The 16780-nt window shown below is 37.1% G+C and overlaps 1 protein-coding gene across 1 annotated transcript in view; it reads left to right on the top strand.

The window, feature by feature from the left end:
• The window catches only part of LOC114249629 (uncharacterized), a 40614-nt gene that overhangs the window by 11546 nt on the left and 12288 nt on the right, over window positions 1-16780 (top strand). Inside the window, exon 2 of the mRNA XM_089730107.1 lies at window positions 14889-14999. Coding sequence (XP_089586233.1) covers window positions 14889-14999 — 111 coding nt within the window. The remainder of the gene's footprint in view (window positions 1-14888; window positions 15000-16780) is intronic.

The raw sequence follows: 16780 nt of genomic DNA, 5'->3' as shown, positions 1-16780 counted from the left end.
GTTCATTTCAGATTCAAGGCATCAATTATAGGCTACATTTTTTTACTGGTACACTGTATTGTAAGCCCACAGACGCTTGAACCACCGTCCATCATATTTCTAGCGCGAAGTAATTATTAGCTCCGATTTGAATAGTGAGACACTGGTTATTCTATTATATAAATTTAAAAGTAACCTTTTTTCTCAGGGCTGTAATATCGGGATAAAGCAGTGATTAGTCAACTTCTCTAAAGTCGCTTTTCGTAGTGGCCGCAACTGACTACTCCTTGGAATCGGTTCATGCAAAATCCAGTCTCAGCCGATGCCTTGGACACGTCCTTACGGATCCGCCCGATTTACGAACACTCTTATTAGACGCCTGTTTTTACGACCGACCGACTGCCTGAATTGACCCTTTTCTATCAGAATCTCCCATTCTAAATAAATTAAATTCACACCTATCTTTCAAAAAGCTTACACCGGCGCTAATCTGTGTTTTACTTACTATAAACCGATTTGCCTGTTTAAATATTAGTGAAGTACACGCAATGCGATACCAGGTCTCTGATATTATCATATTTTACTTATATAACATCATATTCTTGTACATATATATGTACATACTACTACTACAGACTATAAATATGTTTTTTTTTTTTTTTATTGCCTTTGTAGGCAGACGGGCATACGGCCCACCTGATGGTGAGTGGTTACCGTCGCCCATGGACTTCAGCAATGCCGGGGGCAGAGCCAAGCCGCTGCCTACCGCTTAATACTCTCCATAAGCCTCGTTTGAAGAAGGACATGTCATAGCGCTCGGGAAACACCGTGGAGGGGAGCTCATTCCATAGCCGGATGGTAAAAATGGTATAAAAACAGTGTCAGATTTACAGCGTAATTACGTAGTTACCGCAACGCAGCCGTGACTTGGAATCGCGTGACTCTATTGATTGTATTAAATAGTAATATGCACATCGAATAATTGTTAATTGATGTTTGTCTTGGTGAGATGACGTTAAAAATTTTGTCCTATTTATTTATTTATTAATCTGCTTTTATTGTTTATGGGTCACGGCTATTTCGTTCCGCTACTTTATTATTTATTACATTAGATATCCAGGGGAAATTTGTAAGATAGGTGTTTTGTGAACAGCTACGATTTCATTAGTAAGTTTAGGAAAAGCCGCATGTTGTTTCGTGGCCCGTGTCTCAATACAGGAGTCCTGTATGGTTTAGTGTTCAATACAGAGATCTTTTGATGGCTGGGTAATAGCGGCTTTCGATACTACACACTGTAACAATATATTTTACGAACTAAAACACCCTATATAGTCATTTCAAAGGGCGTACACTTATAATAGAAGAGTTTGTAATAAAATACAGCTCTGACCTTTCCAGTGAGATCGATGTGCATAGTAGCGAGGGCATGATGCTATTTACGTAGAACCGGTCCGGTCCGCATTATGCATCCGTCTCAAGGCCATGGCGAGTTTTATGAATACGATAATACCATAATTAAAAACGCATTTATTAAGTCACACCGGTTAAGTGGTAACCGGAGCCCATAGACAACTAAAACGTAAATGCCGCCACCCAACTCGAGACTGTCGAGACAGGAGTTGTACCTACCACCTGGTGGTACCTACCCATGCGGACTCATAAGACGTCCTACCACCAGTAAAGGTAGGTACACATGCTACATTTCTTAGCCAACCTGGCTTTAACAACAGTTAATTATATTTTGACTACACTGGTAGCACTGAATTTGTTTGCGTCAAGGTATTCGAAATTATAAGCTCAATACTGATATAGCTAGCTATTCAAACGAAATTGCTTTCCAAAAGAATCTGCAGAAAACGATCCATTACAATTTAAGATACTTATAGAATATATCGTAGTTTTTATAACCTAATTAGACCACAAATCTGGTGGATGCTGAATAAAACATTGTTGTGTCTAAGTTTACCTCAAGCTCCTAACACAAGAATATAAAATACTAGAACGGGCATTTTATGATTATAGACAAATGAAAGTATCCAATTATGTACAACACGACCTTTACCAAGTCATAATGTATCTTTATTTAACTTACATAACTTGTGCAGATTCTCTATAATGCCATTGTAACGTTTTGATTGATTTTCGTAACAATACTTTAAAAATTTCTAATTTTAACGAGATCGTGTTCGGTATTGTTCATAAATAGAGTATTTTTTTTTTTTTGCTATAAAAAAATAAAATTGCTTTTCAAATCTTTATACAGCTTAGTATCGGGCCACTGTAATGCATTTTAGAATTTGCAATGGCTCTGGTAATACCCACTTTCTTTCCCTTCTCCCTAGAACCTTACGATGCTGCAAGACGGCTATGATCTGACTGCGTATGAATAAAATGAAACAATATAACAATGGCATTCCATTCGAACGGCTCAACTTCACGAAAGTGGTCCATTGAGTCCCCATCAAGATCTCGATTGCACCTCATGAGTCATAGTTCTGATTACTGCACGATACTCTGTATAAAATATATGTCGGAACTTCGGAACATTAGTGGAAATAGCTGTGATATATTAGATTGGAAACGTCAGGTTAATTACCTTGGTTGAATCGGAGATGGCGCTGCGATTGTAATTGTTTATGGGTAGACTTGTTATTGAATCGTTCAATAGACAATGACGTATGGCAAGTGTCAGTGATGGGTGGGTCAGTAGATGACGTGTGACATTTGAAGAGTTAGTCTATGACGGGAGTGACTAGACAGTCATTTGAGAGAAGAAGCATTCTCTTTGGAGGCACCATTGCGATCGCACGCGTCTCTGAGATCGCCGCATTTCTAGTATGCTATTATTTGTATTCCTAATTCGAGTCTAACCTACAAATGACTGACCATGAGGACACAGGTGATAATCGGGAAGAGCTCAACCCACATGTACATAAATATTTAAGATGGTTTCTCGTGTTCGATTTCTATCCGTTACGATATAGCATTTGAGTTTTGAGCGAAAGTGAGTCTTTCTTGGTATTTAACTACCACACACAAGGATATCTCGATTTCCCCTAGATCCAAAAAGAGAATACCTAAAAGTTGTATGTATAAGAATGTGAAAGTTTCACTTTGACTTTGGTGGTTCTGAACATCTATCACAAGTGAAGAGAAAATTGCTTGGCACGTAATAGAGTTTCCATTCTTTTCCACCGTACAGCAGTTAAGTACAAAACTGCGTTAGGCAATAACACTCTGGCCTATTGTATTGTTTGGACCTCTTTTGTTACTCTGCGCTGTTGGGTTCGACCCTGACGGTTCAACGAACTTTGATCGTATCTGCATCACTGCATCACTGCCATTGCAATGTTAACCCACGTCGATTTCTCGTCGTACATTTTGTTACAGCCAAATGCGGAAGAGCGTCCGGCGCTAATGATCGGAGATATCACTACTGGATTTCCTTCTAGAAAATAATAATATCTAATCCTCAACTTCTCGTCCTTCGTCGCCCCTCATAACCTGTTTGATATGGAGGGCCATAAATAGAAATGAAAATTTAAATTAAATGACAGTGAAAGCAACATTACCAAATACAAAATCATTAGCGCTTATTAGTGTGGTGAAACATAGTACGCCTACAAGGTTTGAATTATAATGTTTATGTAGTTTTCGGTATAAGACTTTATTAAAAGACTTAAAAAAACTTACTTAAATATTGTTTAAGCTGGTGATTTTTCAAGTAATCGCAAAACAGGTACTTACTGGTTGTAGGACCTCATGTGAGTCCGCACGGGTAGGTACCACAACCGCGCCTATTTCTACCGTGAAGCCGTAATGCGTTTCGGCTTGAAGGGTGGGGCAGCCGTTGTAACTATACTGAGACAACTTATATCTCAAAGCGCTCCAGTAACCACTTAACACCAGGGGGGCTGTGAGCACGTCCACCCATCTAAGCAATAAAAAAAATAAAAAAACACGATTTGGCACGAGTCAAAAAATCTGAGAACCTCTGGTCTAACAAGTTGGCATCAATAGCCCGACTATTCGTTATGTTTAGATAGTATCATAATATTTTGTACTTTGTCCGAATCACCAGTAAATTCTCTATTTGCAAGCGCATTCGCTTTCTCCTCTGACTCATGAATTTGCACTAACGCATGCCTCACTTGACCCCGACCCGACATCAATATGTCACACACGACGCACGATGCATGTAAAACGATCTGTCGCACGCAATGAACAACACAGACCTTACGAAATTCTGTACCGTGAAGTTGACTGTCAAACTATCGCAAATAGCAATTATGAGGATATCTCTTCCTCTCTAGTTCTTATTCCTCTTATTCCTCTCTAGTTCTGTCGCAAAGCAGTCATGGGTCTGCTTTCCGAGTGGGGTATTCGACAAGAAGGGTTTGTGTCTACTTGCTTCAAAAATCACTTATAACAGGTGGCCAGTCAGCTTTCTATCGCAATTAAACTGACGGTAACTTGCAACGTAGAAGTTAGCGTAGATGGGTGAACAAGCGCTCGGACCACCTGATATTTAGTGTTTACCAGAGCCATCACAAGGGGAATACCGCCACCGACCTTGACGCACGAAGCTACAATTGTATTGTAAAACGGCTGACAGATCCTTTAAATCGGAGCACATTACTGCTTCGAAACAGAGATAGGCAACCCCTTGGTAATTATCCGTAAAATACAAAAAAAAAAAACTTAAAATACCATTGAACTTTTAGAATGAAATTCACAGTCTGTAGCGGACGGTTTCTTGTTTAGATTTTGGGTTTTGATGAGGAAGATTTTTCAATAAAAAAGATAGGATGCACATCTCGTAGCTGACAGTTTATTATTATTAACAATCTTAGATAAAACAAAGTTAAAAATTATAAAAATATACATGACAATTGTTGCTTTGCAATTAAACTTTTTACTGGCGTTCCGAATACAGTCTGACCTCCTTGGCAATGCAAACAAACGATTTACATTAATATACATATATGGTTTAACGAGACACTTTCTATCGTATCCTTAAAGTCGAGATAAAGTTGGAAAGTGCATTCGATCAATAGTAGGTATGTAGGTTGTTTACTCAAAAATTTTATGCTTTTTTTTTATTTATTCGAAAAATAATGTTGAGGAGTAAACTCACAGGCTTATGTACTTCGTTTAAGTACAACGGGTGTTGTGGGTAGGCAGGGGTCGACCGCACATTGAACAGCTCAGTTGCTCATCTGCTTCCTGTAAAAATGTCTTCTGCTTTCTCCGTGTTTTAGTTCCAAGATAACACGCGCGGAAAGTATTATATCTACATTCTGTAGATAAAAAGATAGCGTGAGTGTGCAGATCGCGGAAACTGCAGCATCTGATAGACGCTTCTGTGTTTAGATCGCTTATCTTAAACAAAGATTGCTGATTTTGTGAAGTAAAATGAATGTGTAAATTTTCTTTTTTTTATACTTTTATAAATAAAGTTTAACAACTATCAATCAGTGTCATGATATTCATAAACAGATACCTAGACAATTTACAATTTTTAAGTTCCAGATCTCGAATGAAGGAGATTAAATACTAAATGTATTTTCATCACACCTGGCGCTCATGTATAATTATATACCTAATGTATATCTCACATTATTATTTAAATCATTTGTAAAAATTACCAGAATGAACTTACGAAAAATAGCTTGCTATAATAATAATTATCTCTACATTTAATTAAATAACATGACATGACAATGACAAATCGATTAAATAAATATCCTAAAGTGATGTTTAAATGCCAGATGTAATTCCAACGACAACAACTTTTTGCCGTCATCGTTACAAAGCATCTCAATTCTAGAACAATCGTTTCATTAAAGAAAATATGTGTTAAATTAAATAGATATATTTTTAGCATACAACGGACCAAAAAAATCGGCCAACGATTGAGATGATTTACGGTTGTCGTATCTTTCCTAGCTTACCACCATATTCAGTGGTAGAATGATAAGCCATCGGGAAAGTGTCGCGAATCATTGCTGTAATTACCGACGTCACGCGATCAGGTAATGAACAAAGCATGTTCTTTTGGCCGGAGTTTAACTGTCACTAATCGTTAATTGTATTTTAGTTGCGTGTTTTGTACAACGCGATCTCCTCGACCATTAGATGCGGTTATTTAGGAAGTATTTACTTTTTCCTGAAAATTAAAGGGACTTGTGTAGTGTATGTATGGAGTCATCTGTCTATAGCGCCTAAACAACACACCGCGTTGTCGAAAATAATTTATTATTCGATAGATTTTGTGTGAACTAGGACATTATTGCAACTCAATAAATCTAATAGATATTATATCTATTTTTCCTTAATCAGGTTTTAGTTTTTTGCCATAAAATCTCAGTATTACATACATATATGGGTTTCCGAGCGGTTTTTGCCTTCCGTAGGGAACGCTTAGACGTAGTAGCCACGCTACGAAATAAAATATGTCTAACAACATTACATAAATGGTCATAAAGTACTGATTTTTTTTATTTTGAGTTCTGTAGTTTATTTTCCAGATAACAATAATATTCTTAAAGATATTGGGCGTTTAATGGTGTGCAGTATTCAGTAGTAGGGTTCCACAAAAACCCGAGAAAATGTTGTTCTACGGGTTCTGAGTATTTATATGTTTTGGAGTATGCGGGAACGCTTGGTTGCTCTGCAGCAAAAGACTCGAGCAAAGCAAAAGACGCAGCAAAGATCAACCCCCAACACTAAATACCAGTTGGCTCACTGAATACTCCAATAACAGTTCATAGTTTTGACAGTAGCGAATAACGAAATAGAGAGTTGTTTACATCCGGCAGTCACGTCTCGTGGTAACAAAAAATTTATTTTGTCGGTCATTGGTAGTAGTGGCGAGGTCAAGTGTCTTGTGGGTTCAGAGCTATGCAATGCGATGTTGTATCCGATAAACGAGTTTTGAACTTGTAATACAATGTTATTTAATATTGTAATAATTGTAATATTTTCAACATGAATTTCTCAATTTGAACTTAATAACTAGTAAATCCAAATGTGACAAATAAACAAATATTTGTAAAACACGAACTAGGTGAATATAGCAGCGGTGTCATTTGAACGATCGCAGGCGAGAGGCTGGGTAGTTACTAACTTCTCTGTAAGTCTTATGTATACAGTGTGCTTAATGTGCGTTTTTTAAAGTTCTCGATAGCGTAAAAGTTAACTCAAATTTGTATGGAGTTTCGCTATCGAGAACGTTGTAAAATTCGCACTGTGCACACTGTAATAAATAACGTTAGTCCGTGCTTCAATACTAACAAAAGGTGCTTGCGGTTAGCTGCCTTTTGACGATGTGTTTGGTTAGGACACAAGCTACCACGCTAATTATGTAAATTAGCTTAACGAGGTTCACTATTGGAAGGCTTGGATTTCCAAAATAATTCGTAAACTTTTTAGCGTTTAATCTAATTACGAATATCTTTAATATAGCACAACATCAGCTGATAAGACAGCAAACATTAGTAGTAACTGGTCTGAAGCCGACATTACCGTACCGACTGACGGTTTTTGTTCAATTGCGCAACCGCTTGTTATTAGAAGGGCTTTGTGACCGTAATGCGAATTTTTTTTTGCAGTTGATTGATTTAAAATTATTATAATTAAATATTAAGCTTTAAAGAAATTTATGTACATGTATACTAACAGGAAATAGGTTAACTTAAATTGAACATTGTAATTCTTCTCTTATTAATATACTACAATCAGAGTTATATAATTGTTACTAGATTTCTACATAGAGTAACTATACTCGTGTCTAAATAAACTTACTTCTACAAATATTACTACGCATTCAAACATTTGAATTACGTTCAAAGCTACTTGAATTTTTGCCTTTTTATTTTTATCCGGCAAGTTATTGTACTTTACTTTTTGTTAAATAAACCTTCGGTTTTGGTTTATTTATTATCAGCTTTTCCTCCGTGGTGGTAGTCGGCTATGAATACGTGGTATCATTACATTATTTGTTAGCAATTAAAGTAGGTATATATTGAATAATATTGATACGAGTGATGATACTTTTCATTTAAGTATGGCGTCCCTTCTGCCTGTTTAATGTAAAGAAGAACAAAACATACAACGAACAATTTTAACGACACAAAAAGTGAGCTTAACCTTACATGATCACTCAATTAATGACTTCTCCTCAAAATCAGAGTAATCTAGTTTATAGTAGGTGGAATAGTGTACAATAAAATTTAATAAATTTAAAATATCAAAATATTAATGTCTGAATAAAATATACAAATATTTATGTATATATTATTTATTTTAAATGCTTTAAAGAGTAGTTTACTGATTTCATTTTTAATTAAGCATCTACACTGAGGCTATTGACCTTTTAATTCGTAAATCTTTTGTTTGTTTCAAAGCAATTAACGTACTCAATTATATTGAGGTTGAATTAGTATAGCTTACATTTCTTTTGGAGAATAGCGTTTGATACAGACACGGTATTAAATTATAATTTGATGATACATTTCTGAATGGGAATTACTCCATTGGAATTTTGTAGAAGTGTATGTCCCGCAGACTCCCGCACGAGCTCGTACCGTTGTCTTGTCTATTTCAACTTCAAAGCACTCGTCACGTTTTTGTCAAAGAAAACATCTACAAAATATCATTATAACTTTACGTAAACTTACGTCACTCAAATTGTTTTAAAACAAAAACAAGCCGCCGGGTACAGAGAATTGAAATTTTCGCAACGAATCGAAGGAACAATGATTCATTTGAAAACGAAAAACATTCCAGAAGTTTCCGTGGCGAATGAATATTTGAACAGATGTGTGTGGTTTTGCGTGTTAAATTACTGAATGAATGTTTTCAAAATAGTACCTAATATTGGTAACACAATGTTTAAAACGACAGATATATTTTTGAATGGTGGAAACTTTCGATTTTTTTTTACTTATGGCCCATCTATGCAAGATTTACAACCCACCTGGTGTTAAGTGGTCACCGAAGCCCATAGACATCAACAACAAAATTCTGCCACACATCTTGAAACATGAGTCCTCAAATCTCAGTTTGACAGTAACAACGGCTGCGCGACACTTGAAACTGAAACTCAATAATGCTTCACGGCAGAAATAGGCAGGGTGGTGGTACTAAGGTAACAATAATGCCAGTAGTAACAAAATTTATATTTTTAGCGGATTTGATTATTATCACACGATGTTATTCCTTCACCGTGGACGTGGATTTGTTAAGTACGTGTTTCATTAGAAAAATTGATACCCGCCTGCGGGATTCGAACACTGGCACTGTCGCATCGCTAGATAATCATCGAGCGTCTTATCCTTTTGGGCCACGACGACTTCAAAACTCTGTTTATAATGCTCCGTTCTTGTAAAAGTAATTGTCATTAACCATTCTTTTAACGTTATATTTATGGCATCTACATACATATGTCCATAGTCTTTGAAAATTAAAAAATAATGGTATCATATATAAATCACGTTGCTTGAGTTACCATTTATTCTCGAACGTAACCTAGTAAAAAAATATCTTTACAAATCTATAATTTACAACAATTGCAATATCATCATCATCATCAAGATAATGATACAGAAGACCATCGGTTGAGAAGCAACTTTCGTCTCATCGTACAAGTTCTGAGGCCATTAAAGCGCTCAAGCGACCGTGTTGTGATTACCGCTATCATTTGCAGCTCCGTAATGATGTTAATAATTGGACGGAGGCTCGTTTGTTGTATAAGAAGCACACGTACAGTCTTGTATACATAGCACTAAAGGATCCATACATAATGTGAAAGGTGTTGTCCTTTTTAAATGACAGAATCAAAATCTCAAAGAAGATAATCGACTATCCTTCTTTGATTTTTGACAAGTCGGTACGTACGATCAGTGCACATGAAATAGGAAAATAAATGGGACCTAATAGTGATGCTGTGTTGCTTCCACTAATTTCTCCTTATTCAGGCTATGTCGTTCCTTTCGGCGGGATGGATGTGTAATATGCTCTGCGTAAACCCTGTCCCGCCGTCTCAATAGCTCCGACTAGGTTCCCGCCCGTTCCGGGGTAGGGCGCCGGCTGTGAGCGGCAGGAGTTTTTAGTGAGGTTCGACTCTCACATACCCCACCTGCCGTGCGGGTGGGAATACGGCGATTTTCTACTGTGAAAAAAAAAAGCGTTCCTTTAATCTACAAATCTCGCGGCTGTCCTGAGCATCGAATCTCAATAGTAAGGATGACAGACGGACGATCTGTAATGACCAATTTATCTTGCACTGAATTCGCTGATTTCACATGTCTGGAACACGTGGAATTTAACTACCTAACGCTGCAGTTTACAGAAGTTAACTCAAAATGTACAATGGTTTTTATTAGTTTTTGCAATCAATAAAATATACTAAAATTATAAATAAGTAGAAATAGCAGTGGATAGGCAATAATTTGACTTTTGAATTACGTACATATATCCTTCTTAATCCAAAGCCTACAGGAATCCATTAACGAAAATTAATTACCGTGAAGATATATATCACAAAATAGTTTGAAATAGTAAACATAATTAGAGCGTAACTAATACAATGTGAGTTACGGCCTTCAATTCCGAGATAAGTGGAAATTTATACAAGAATTAGTATTGAATGTGAATTTTGAGGTGGGTTCGTGTATTTTTTGTTGAAAATTGAAGCTAATAATGTGTTGATTGCAAGCACCAGGCAGCGCACTCCTCCGTGCGATGCAACTTATCAGTCACGATGGTCGTGATGTTTTCGTGGGCCTATAAATAATAAAGAGGCATAATGTTAAATTCTCATCCAACAAATCCAGAACACAGAAGCGGGATAAAGCAGACCATCAACGCGTCCAAATTCAAAAACGGGTTTGTTCCGAAATAATAAAATAATAATTCTAAATCAGAATGAATTAGGAACCATTCTTATTAGTATAGTTTCAATACGCATAGCGCTTTATGAGGAGAGATAACAGAGATAATCAGATTTAGATATCAAATAGAACAAAGGTATGCTAAAATCTGTAGTATCTGATAAAACAGAAGTTCAGCGAGTGAAACGTCTGACAGTTGTTCTTGATGTCGGTTTTAGAAAATGTAATGTCATACAGCAATATTCAATGTGAGCACTGCTATTATTAATAATCTATTCACTAGCAGTTCAAGCTTTTTTTAATTCACGGTGACTGATCCGATGTTCCATGCGCATGTAAGTAACGTGTTAAACTCAGTGAAGCTTAAAGCTGTACCGTAATCCGAAACGGGCGGGCGCAGGGTTGATAGGTATTTCATGAAATGCGCACAAATATGAATCTGCGTAAGATGAACGTAGGCGTAGTCTGATAGTATCATGAATATCTAAGATGTCGCCAGTTTTAGAAAAATATGTTTTTGTTACGTCGCGTAAAATATCAGTTCAGTCCAAGCATGTATCATTTATGTCACATTTCTTTCTATTTTGATTCTAATTATAAGCAAATGACCGACCTCACTTATTGCCCCCCTCTTCCTTCCTCTGAAACTAGGTTTGTGTTGGTAAATCAGTCTGCTCATGCCTGCGCAGTCCACAGCACAGCTTATGGCAGACGGGAAAAATCAAATAGAAATGCCTTAGCCAAGGGAGTGGTTCAACTATGTTGGACCCAACGCACTGGTGCTGTCAGTCCTAACGTTCTATATTTAATTTTTTTTATCCTACCTAAGCTGATAGCCTTGAGAGGCTATTTCAGTGTAACCCTAACTAGTAGGTGAGCTCGCGGAGCTCAAACCTGACGACGTTGCTAACCCGATCCCTAGCAAGAGCTGTGCTTTGCAGAATCTACCACCGGATCGGAAACGCGACCCACTGAGAAGATCCGGCAAGAAACTCAGTGGGCTGTGTCTGTGGGTTAATTTACTCGTCAAGCCTTTCGTCGCAAGCGACGGGTTCGACGAGAACGATGACGGGATATTTTAATAGGAAGCGGTTATGAGTACCATATACGGTTGTCGTAATCTTCGCGTATAGTCTCCAATTGAAAATAGACTATTTCTATGCCAACAGTTTTAGTACTAACCAAGTTAACTTACCAACCCTAAGAAAACATCCAATATCTATCCACGGATGTGTCAGTTCGGTTCGTTCAACCTACAAATATCGCGTGCTTGTGATGTTATTAAATCCGTGTTGCAAACCGATTACCGATTCAGACTCATTACGTTCGTGTACGAAAACTAGATTGTTCTTCTAAATTTTGATTAAAAATTGTCTTGTGTATACAAAAATTTTAAATTAATTTGAGTGTTAATGTATGATGTTTTCTTGAATAGGATCATGAATATAAAATAATAGTAAGTAAAAGTAATAGTAAGTATACCATGAAGTTGTCGTTTTATAATACTGGCTATTTGAAATGTACCTAATATATGTAAGGATGTCAGTAATTTCTAAACTTAAATGATTTTTTTTAAATATATGGAATTCTATTTTCAATTTTAGTTATTTTTTATTCATTAGTATTTTGTTTTTACTGAATTCGTATCTTTTTCATCAATATGGCCAAGGACATGATAAAAATAAGAGTAAATATTGGAATACGAGTTCCGTCGCGGTAGTAATGTCGCACGAACATCTCGCAACATTAATAACATGCATAGAGTGAACACTACAAACGAACGCACAATTCTTCATTTGTTTGAATGCTACCGACATAGAAATGTTCACCTAAAAAATGAACCGCGTAGTCACCCGGAAACTAAAGTCAACAACGATGAATTAAAGGTGTTAGTGGAAGTTGACGATACTCAAACTATCGCTGAGCTAACAGCAGCTTTCAAGGTTAACTTCAAAACAATATTGGCACATTTACATCAAATTGTCAAGGCAAAAAAGCTTGATAAGTGGGTGCGCATGCACAGAATAATCGCTAAGGCGACGAACGCTTTAAGTCTTGCTTTGTTTAAAAGACACGAAGGGATTTTGAACCGCATTGTCACTTGCGATGAAGAATGGATTCTTTTTGATAATTGTAAGTGATCATCATGTTGGTTAAACCCTGGTTCAGTATTTAGACAATGCTTCAAACCAAAAAGAGCCCCTAGAAAAGTTAAGGTCTCTGTTTGTTGGTCTAGAGCCAGTACAATTCATCGCAGCTTCTTACCAATTTGCATCAGATTGGCTGCGGATGTGTACTGTGAGGAACTGGACATAATGTTCGAGAGGCTCGCAATCTTCGGCTCTCTCTTCTATCGTTTCCTTACTACTGAGGATCGCGACCACATGTGACGTTCTTCCACTGTGTTCGATCATGGGTGGCATGGACCGCATGGTACAGACTACCACCAAGTGCTTCTCTTACTAGATCTGACCATCTGGCTGGTGTTCTGCCCACGGCGCGCTTGCCCTGTATGCGACCCGTAATTATGAGCTTCTCTAATTCATATCTGGGAGACCGCATGATGTGTCCGAAGAAGCTCATAACACGTTCCCGGCAGATGGAAGAGAGCGTTTTTCGGATGTTTAGCTGCCTTAGAATGGACTCGTTTGTTCTCATGGCAGTCCCCGGTTAAGCCTGGGTTAATCCCTCGTCCTCGCTGCTCCTACACGACCTCGCTCGACCTAACACGGAAAATAGACAGTCTTCTAAGCTACAAGAACTGCGATGTAGTAATGATTGTAAACTTGACCTTGATTCAATAAATTATACTGATCATTCAACTACGATGACAATAACGCGTGCAGTGATTGATGTATGCGATAATTAATGCCACATGCAACCTTCTATCCTAATTTAGCGATTTATTTTGTACATTACCGCTATGTGATATTAATACAAAATGACTATATAGTTTTTTATTCATAGCAAATTATTTGAGCGAATGGTGTTCGTTCACAGACTTCGATGTTCTTACTTACATAATACTATTGTTTAACGAAAGCACCAGACGACCTAGCGATTATACGAGTATTATACATATTATAATTAGATCAGAGATAAATAACACTTTAATTTTTTTTGCGATGTTACATTTTCGGCCTAGTTCACAGTGTGGGAGCATAATTTTTGCAACTAAGAAGTTATTAACTTATTAATTAACAACAAAGAAATTTTAATATTTTTTTTAAATTATAATTTCCCGTTTTGTGTGATGTTGTAGTGTATAGACGAATAGAAGAAGAAATCATTAATAAATTACATAAAAACAAATAACCTAAAGTGTGCTATTGACAATTTCACACAAACTTGCATAAACACGAGCTCCGAAGAATATTCGGACTGTTGATCTGATGAGCAACAGCTTTTCTTTTTGATGGGAAACACTAATGAACACATTATTAAACTCCATATCAATAACAGTCTTTAGGTTGACAATTTTTTTAAATATTATTTCTAGTAATGCCCTTCTGGGACATGGAAACAAAAAAGATCTCTGGATCTATGCAAAAGTAAATAGTAAACTGAAGTCGTCATGGCCTAAAGGATAAGATATCCGGTGCATTAGTGTTGAAGCGATGCACCGATGTTCGAATCCCAGGCGGGTACCAATTTTTCTAATGAAATACGTACTCATCAAATGTTCACGATGGACTTACACGGTGAAGGAATAACATCGTGTAATAAAAATCAAACCCGCAAAATTATAATTTGCGTAATTACTGTTGGTAGGACCTCTTGTGAGTCCGCACGGGTAGGTACCACCGCCCCGCCTATTTCTGCCGTGAAGCAGTAATGCGTTTCGATTTGAAGGGTGGGGCAGCCGTTGTAACTGTGCTTGAGACCTTAGAACCTATATCTCAAGGTGGGTGGCGCATTTACGTTGTAGATGTCTATGGGCTGTGAGCTCGTCCACACATCTAAGCAATAAATAAATAAAATCATTGAATGATAAAGTTCTTTTTGCTTTTGCAGAAGGAATCCCGCACCGACGTGCAGTTCCACCTCGCAGCGCTGAGGGGGGACTGCGACCGACTCCGACAACTCTTGGATACAGGGAAAGTTCACATTGACTCCAGAGATAGGGTGGGTATATTTTTCGATAGCAGCTAAGAAATTATTAGACTTTATCCTTGTCTTATCCATAGCTCGTGTTAGAGTGATATCGCCTAGTGAAACATGGGAAATTTATTGATTGTATTTTAATTGAGCCTTTGGCACTGCCGTTGCTTGTGAATGATGGTGATAACTCAAGATCAAGGATCGATGCTTTTAGGCACTCCAAGCACCGGTCACTGTTCTCGTCGGACCCGTGGAATGCGATGAAAGCTTGTTGTTAACAATTAACTTAAAGACACAGCCCACTGAGTTTCTCGTCGAATCTTCTCAGTGAGTCGCGATTTAGATCCGGTGGTAGATTCAGCGACGCACTAGTCTTGCAAGGGTTAGAGTTAGCAAAGTCACCAGTCTGAGCCCGCGAGCATGTCCGGTGAAGCTAGAATAACCCCTCGAGGTTACTATCTCTGTTAGGAAAAAAATTAGATTAAAATACATGAAATAGTAGTGTATAATGTATAGTTTTCATAAAATCTAAAAATAATGCGCTATAAGGCGCCCCCAATGACCTTTTGATAGAAAAACATGCATGATAAACTTGGCTAAAAGTTGTTGAAATATCTCTAGGTCGCAGATTTTCTCGCGCATCGATAATAATGTTGTTATATTGATAAATACGATTAGGTATATGTCGTGTCATTATGCACTATGTGCCGATATACCTTAAGTTGTTTATTGCCTGGCTCATGAAATGCCACCACTCTTCCTATTTCTGCTGCGACAGCCGTTATAAAATACAAAACTAAGTACCTTGAGACTAAAACCTCACATCTCAAGGAGATTGGCGGCGATCGCTTTGTGATGTCTATAGGCTTTGGTAACCACTTTACACCTGGCGGGCCGTGAGCTTGACCATTGATTTACTAAATAGATAAAAAAGTCCATAATGCCCTCCGTGCAGAAACCAAAGCCAAAGGAAATATTCGAAAATGTATTGCGACCAAAATAAATCGCGTGGCCTGAATTTCTTGTATTATTTATACTTTACTCCTACGTGCATTAAAGCTTAGGCGCAATATAAAAGTGGATGCGTTTAAAATCTTCACACTCAACTATTGATTTGGACGATCCTTTAATGTAGGTATTACTTTAACAGTTGTCCATGGCTTGGTTAAATTAAATTATTCGTTCTTAACTTGTTCCGATTGCTATCCAGACATGATAAGTTTATTATACTATAATAGTCATTTCTATAAATTGTACACGTAATGAAACCCCAGTTATGGATCGGATTAATAAACGTTCAACAAAAGAAAAAAAAACGCAACTTACTATATATAATACTAGAGGTCACCTGGTAGTCGAAATTCGACTATAACTAATGGAAATTAAACGTTTGTACACTATTATGATTCTATTGTCAAGAACTATTATACTTCTTTAATCACGGATTTCGTCAAGACTACACTTTAGACACACATTAATAAAACAATATTTAATCTATTCTCAATTTGACAGACTATAACTGACAAACTGCAAAGAAAAGTTTGACAATAAACAAATAGTAAGCATGCGTGTTGTGTGTCAAATACATGGTAGTGTGTGTAATGTTTTCTTTATTGATTTAATGTATCTTTTATGCATTATTTAAAAAAAATATTAGCATTGTGCACTTCTTCTCTATAATCTTTATAAGTGTGGAAAATTTCATACTCCTCCGTCCGCGCAATTTTCGTAAAAAGGGATACAAAGTTTTTGCTTCACGTATTAATATATAGATTTTTTATTTTGCTGTAGTTGAATATACTGCC

The sequence above is a fragment of the Bombyx mandarina genome, chromosome 10 (genome assembly GCF_030267445.1).
Source record: "Bombyx mandarina strain Sakado chromosome 10, ASM3026744v2".
NCBI lineage: Eukaryota > Metazoa > Arthropoda > Insecta > Lepidoptera > Bombycidae > Bombyx > Bombyx mandarina.
The sequence above is the reverse complement of the archived record's forward strand: the minus strand, read 5'-3'. Positions and strand labels throughout refer to the sequence as shown.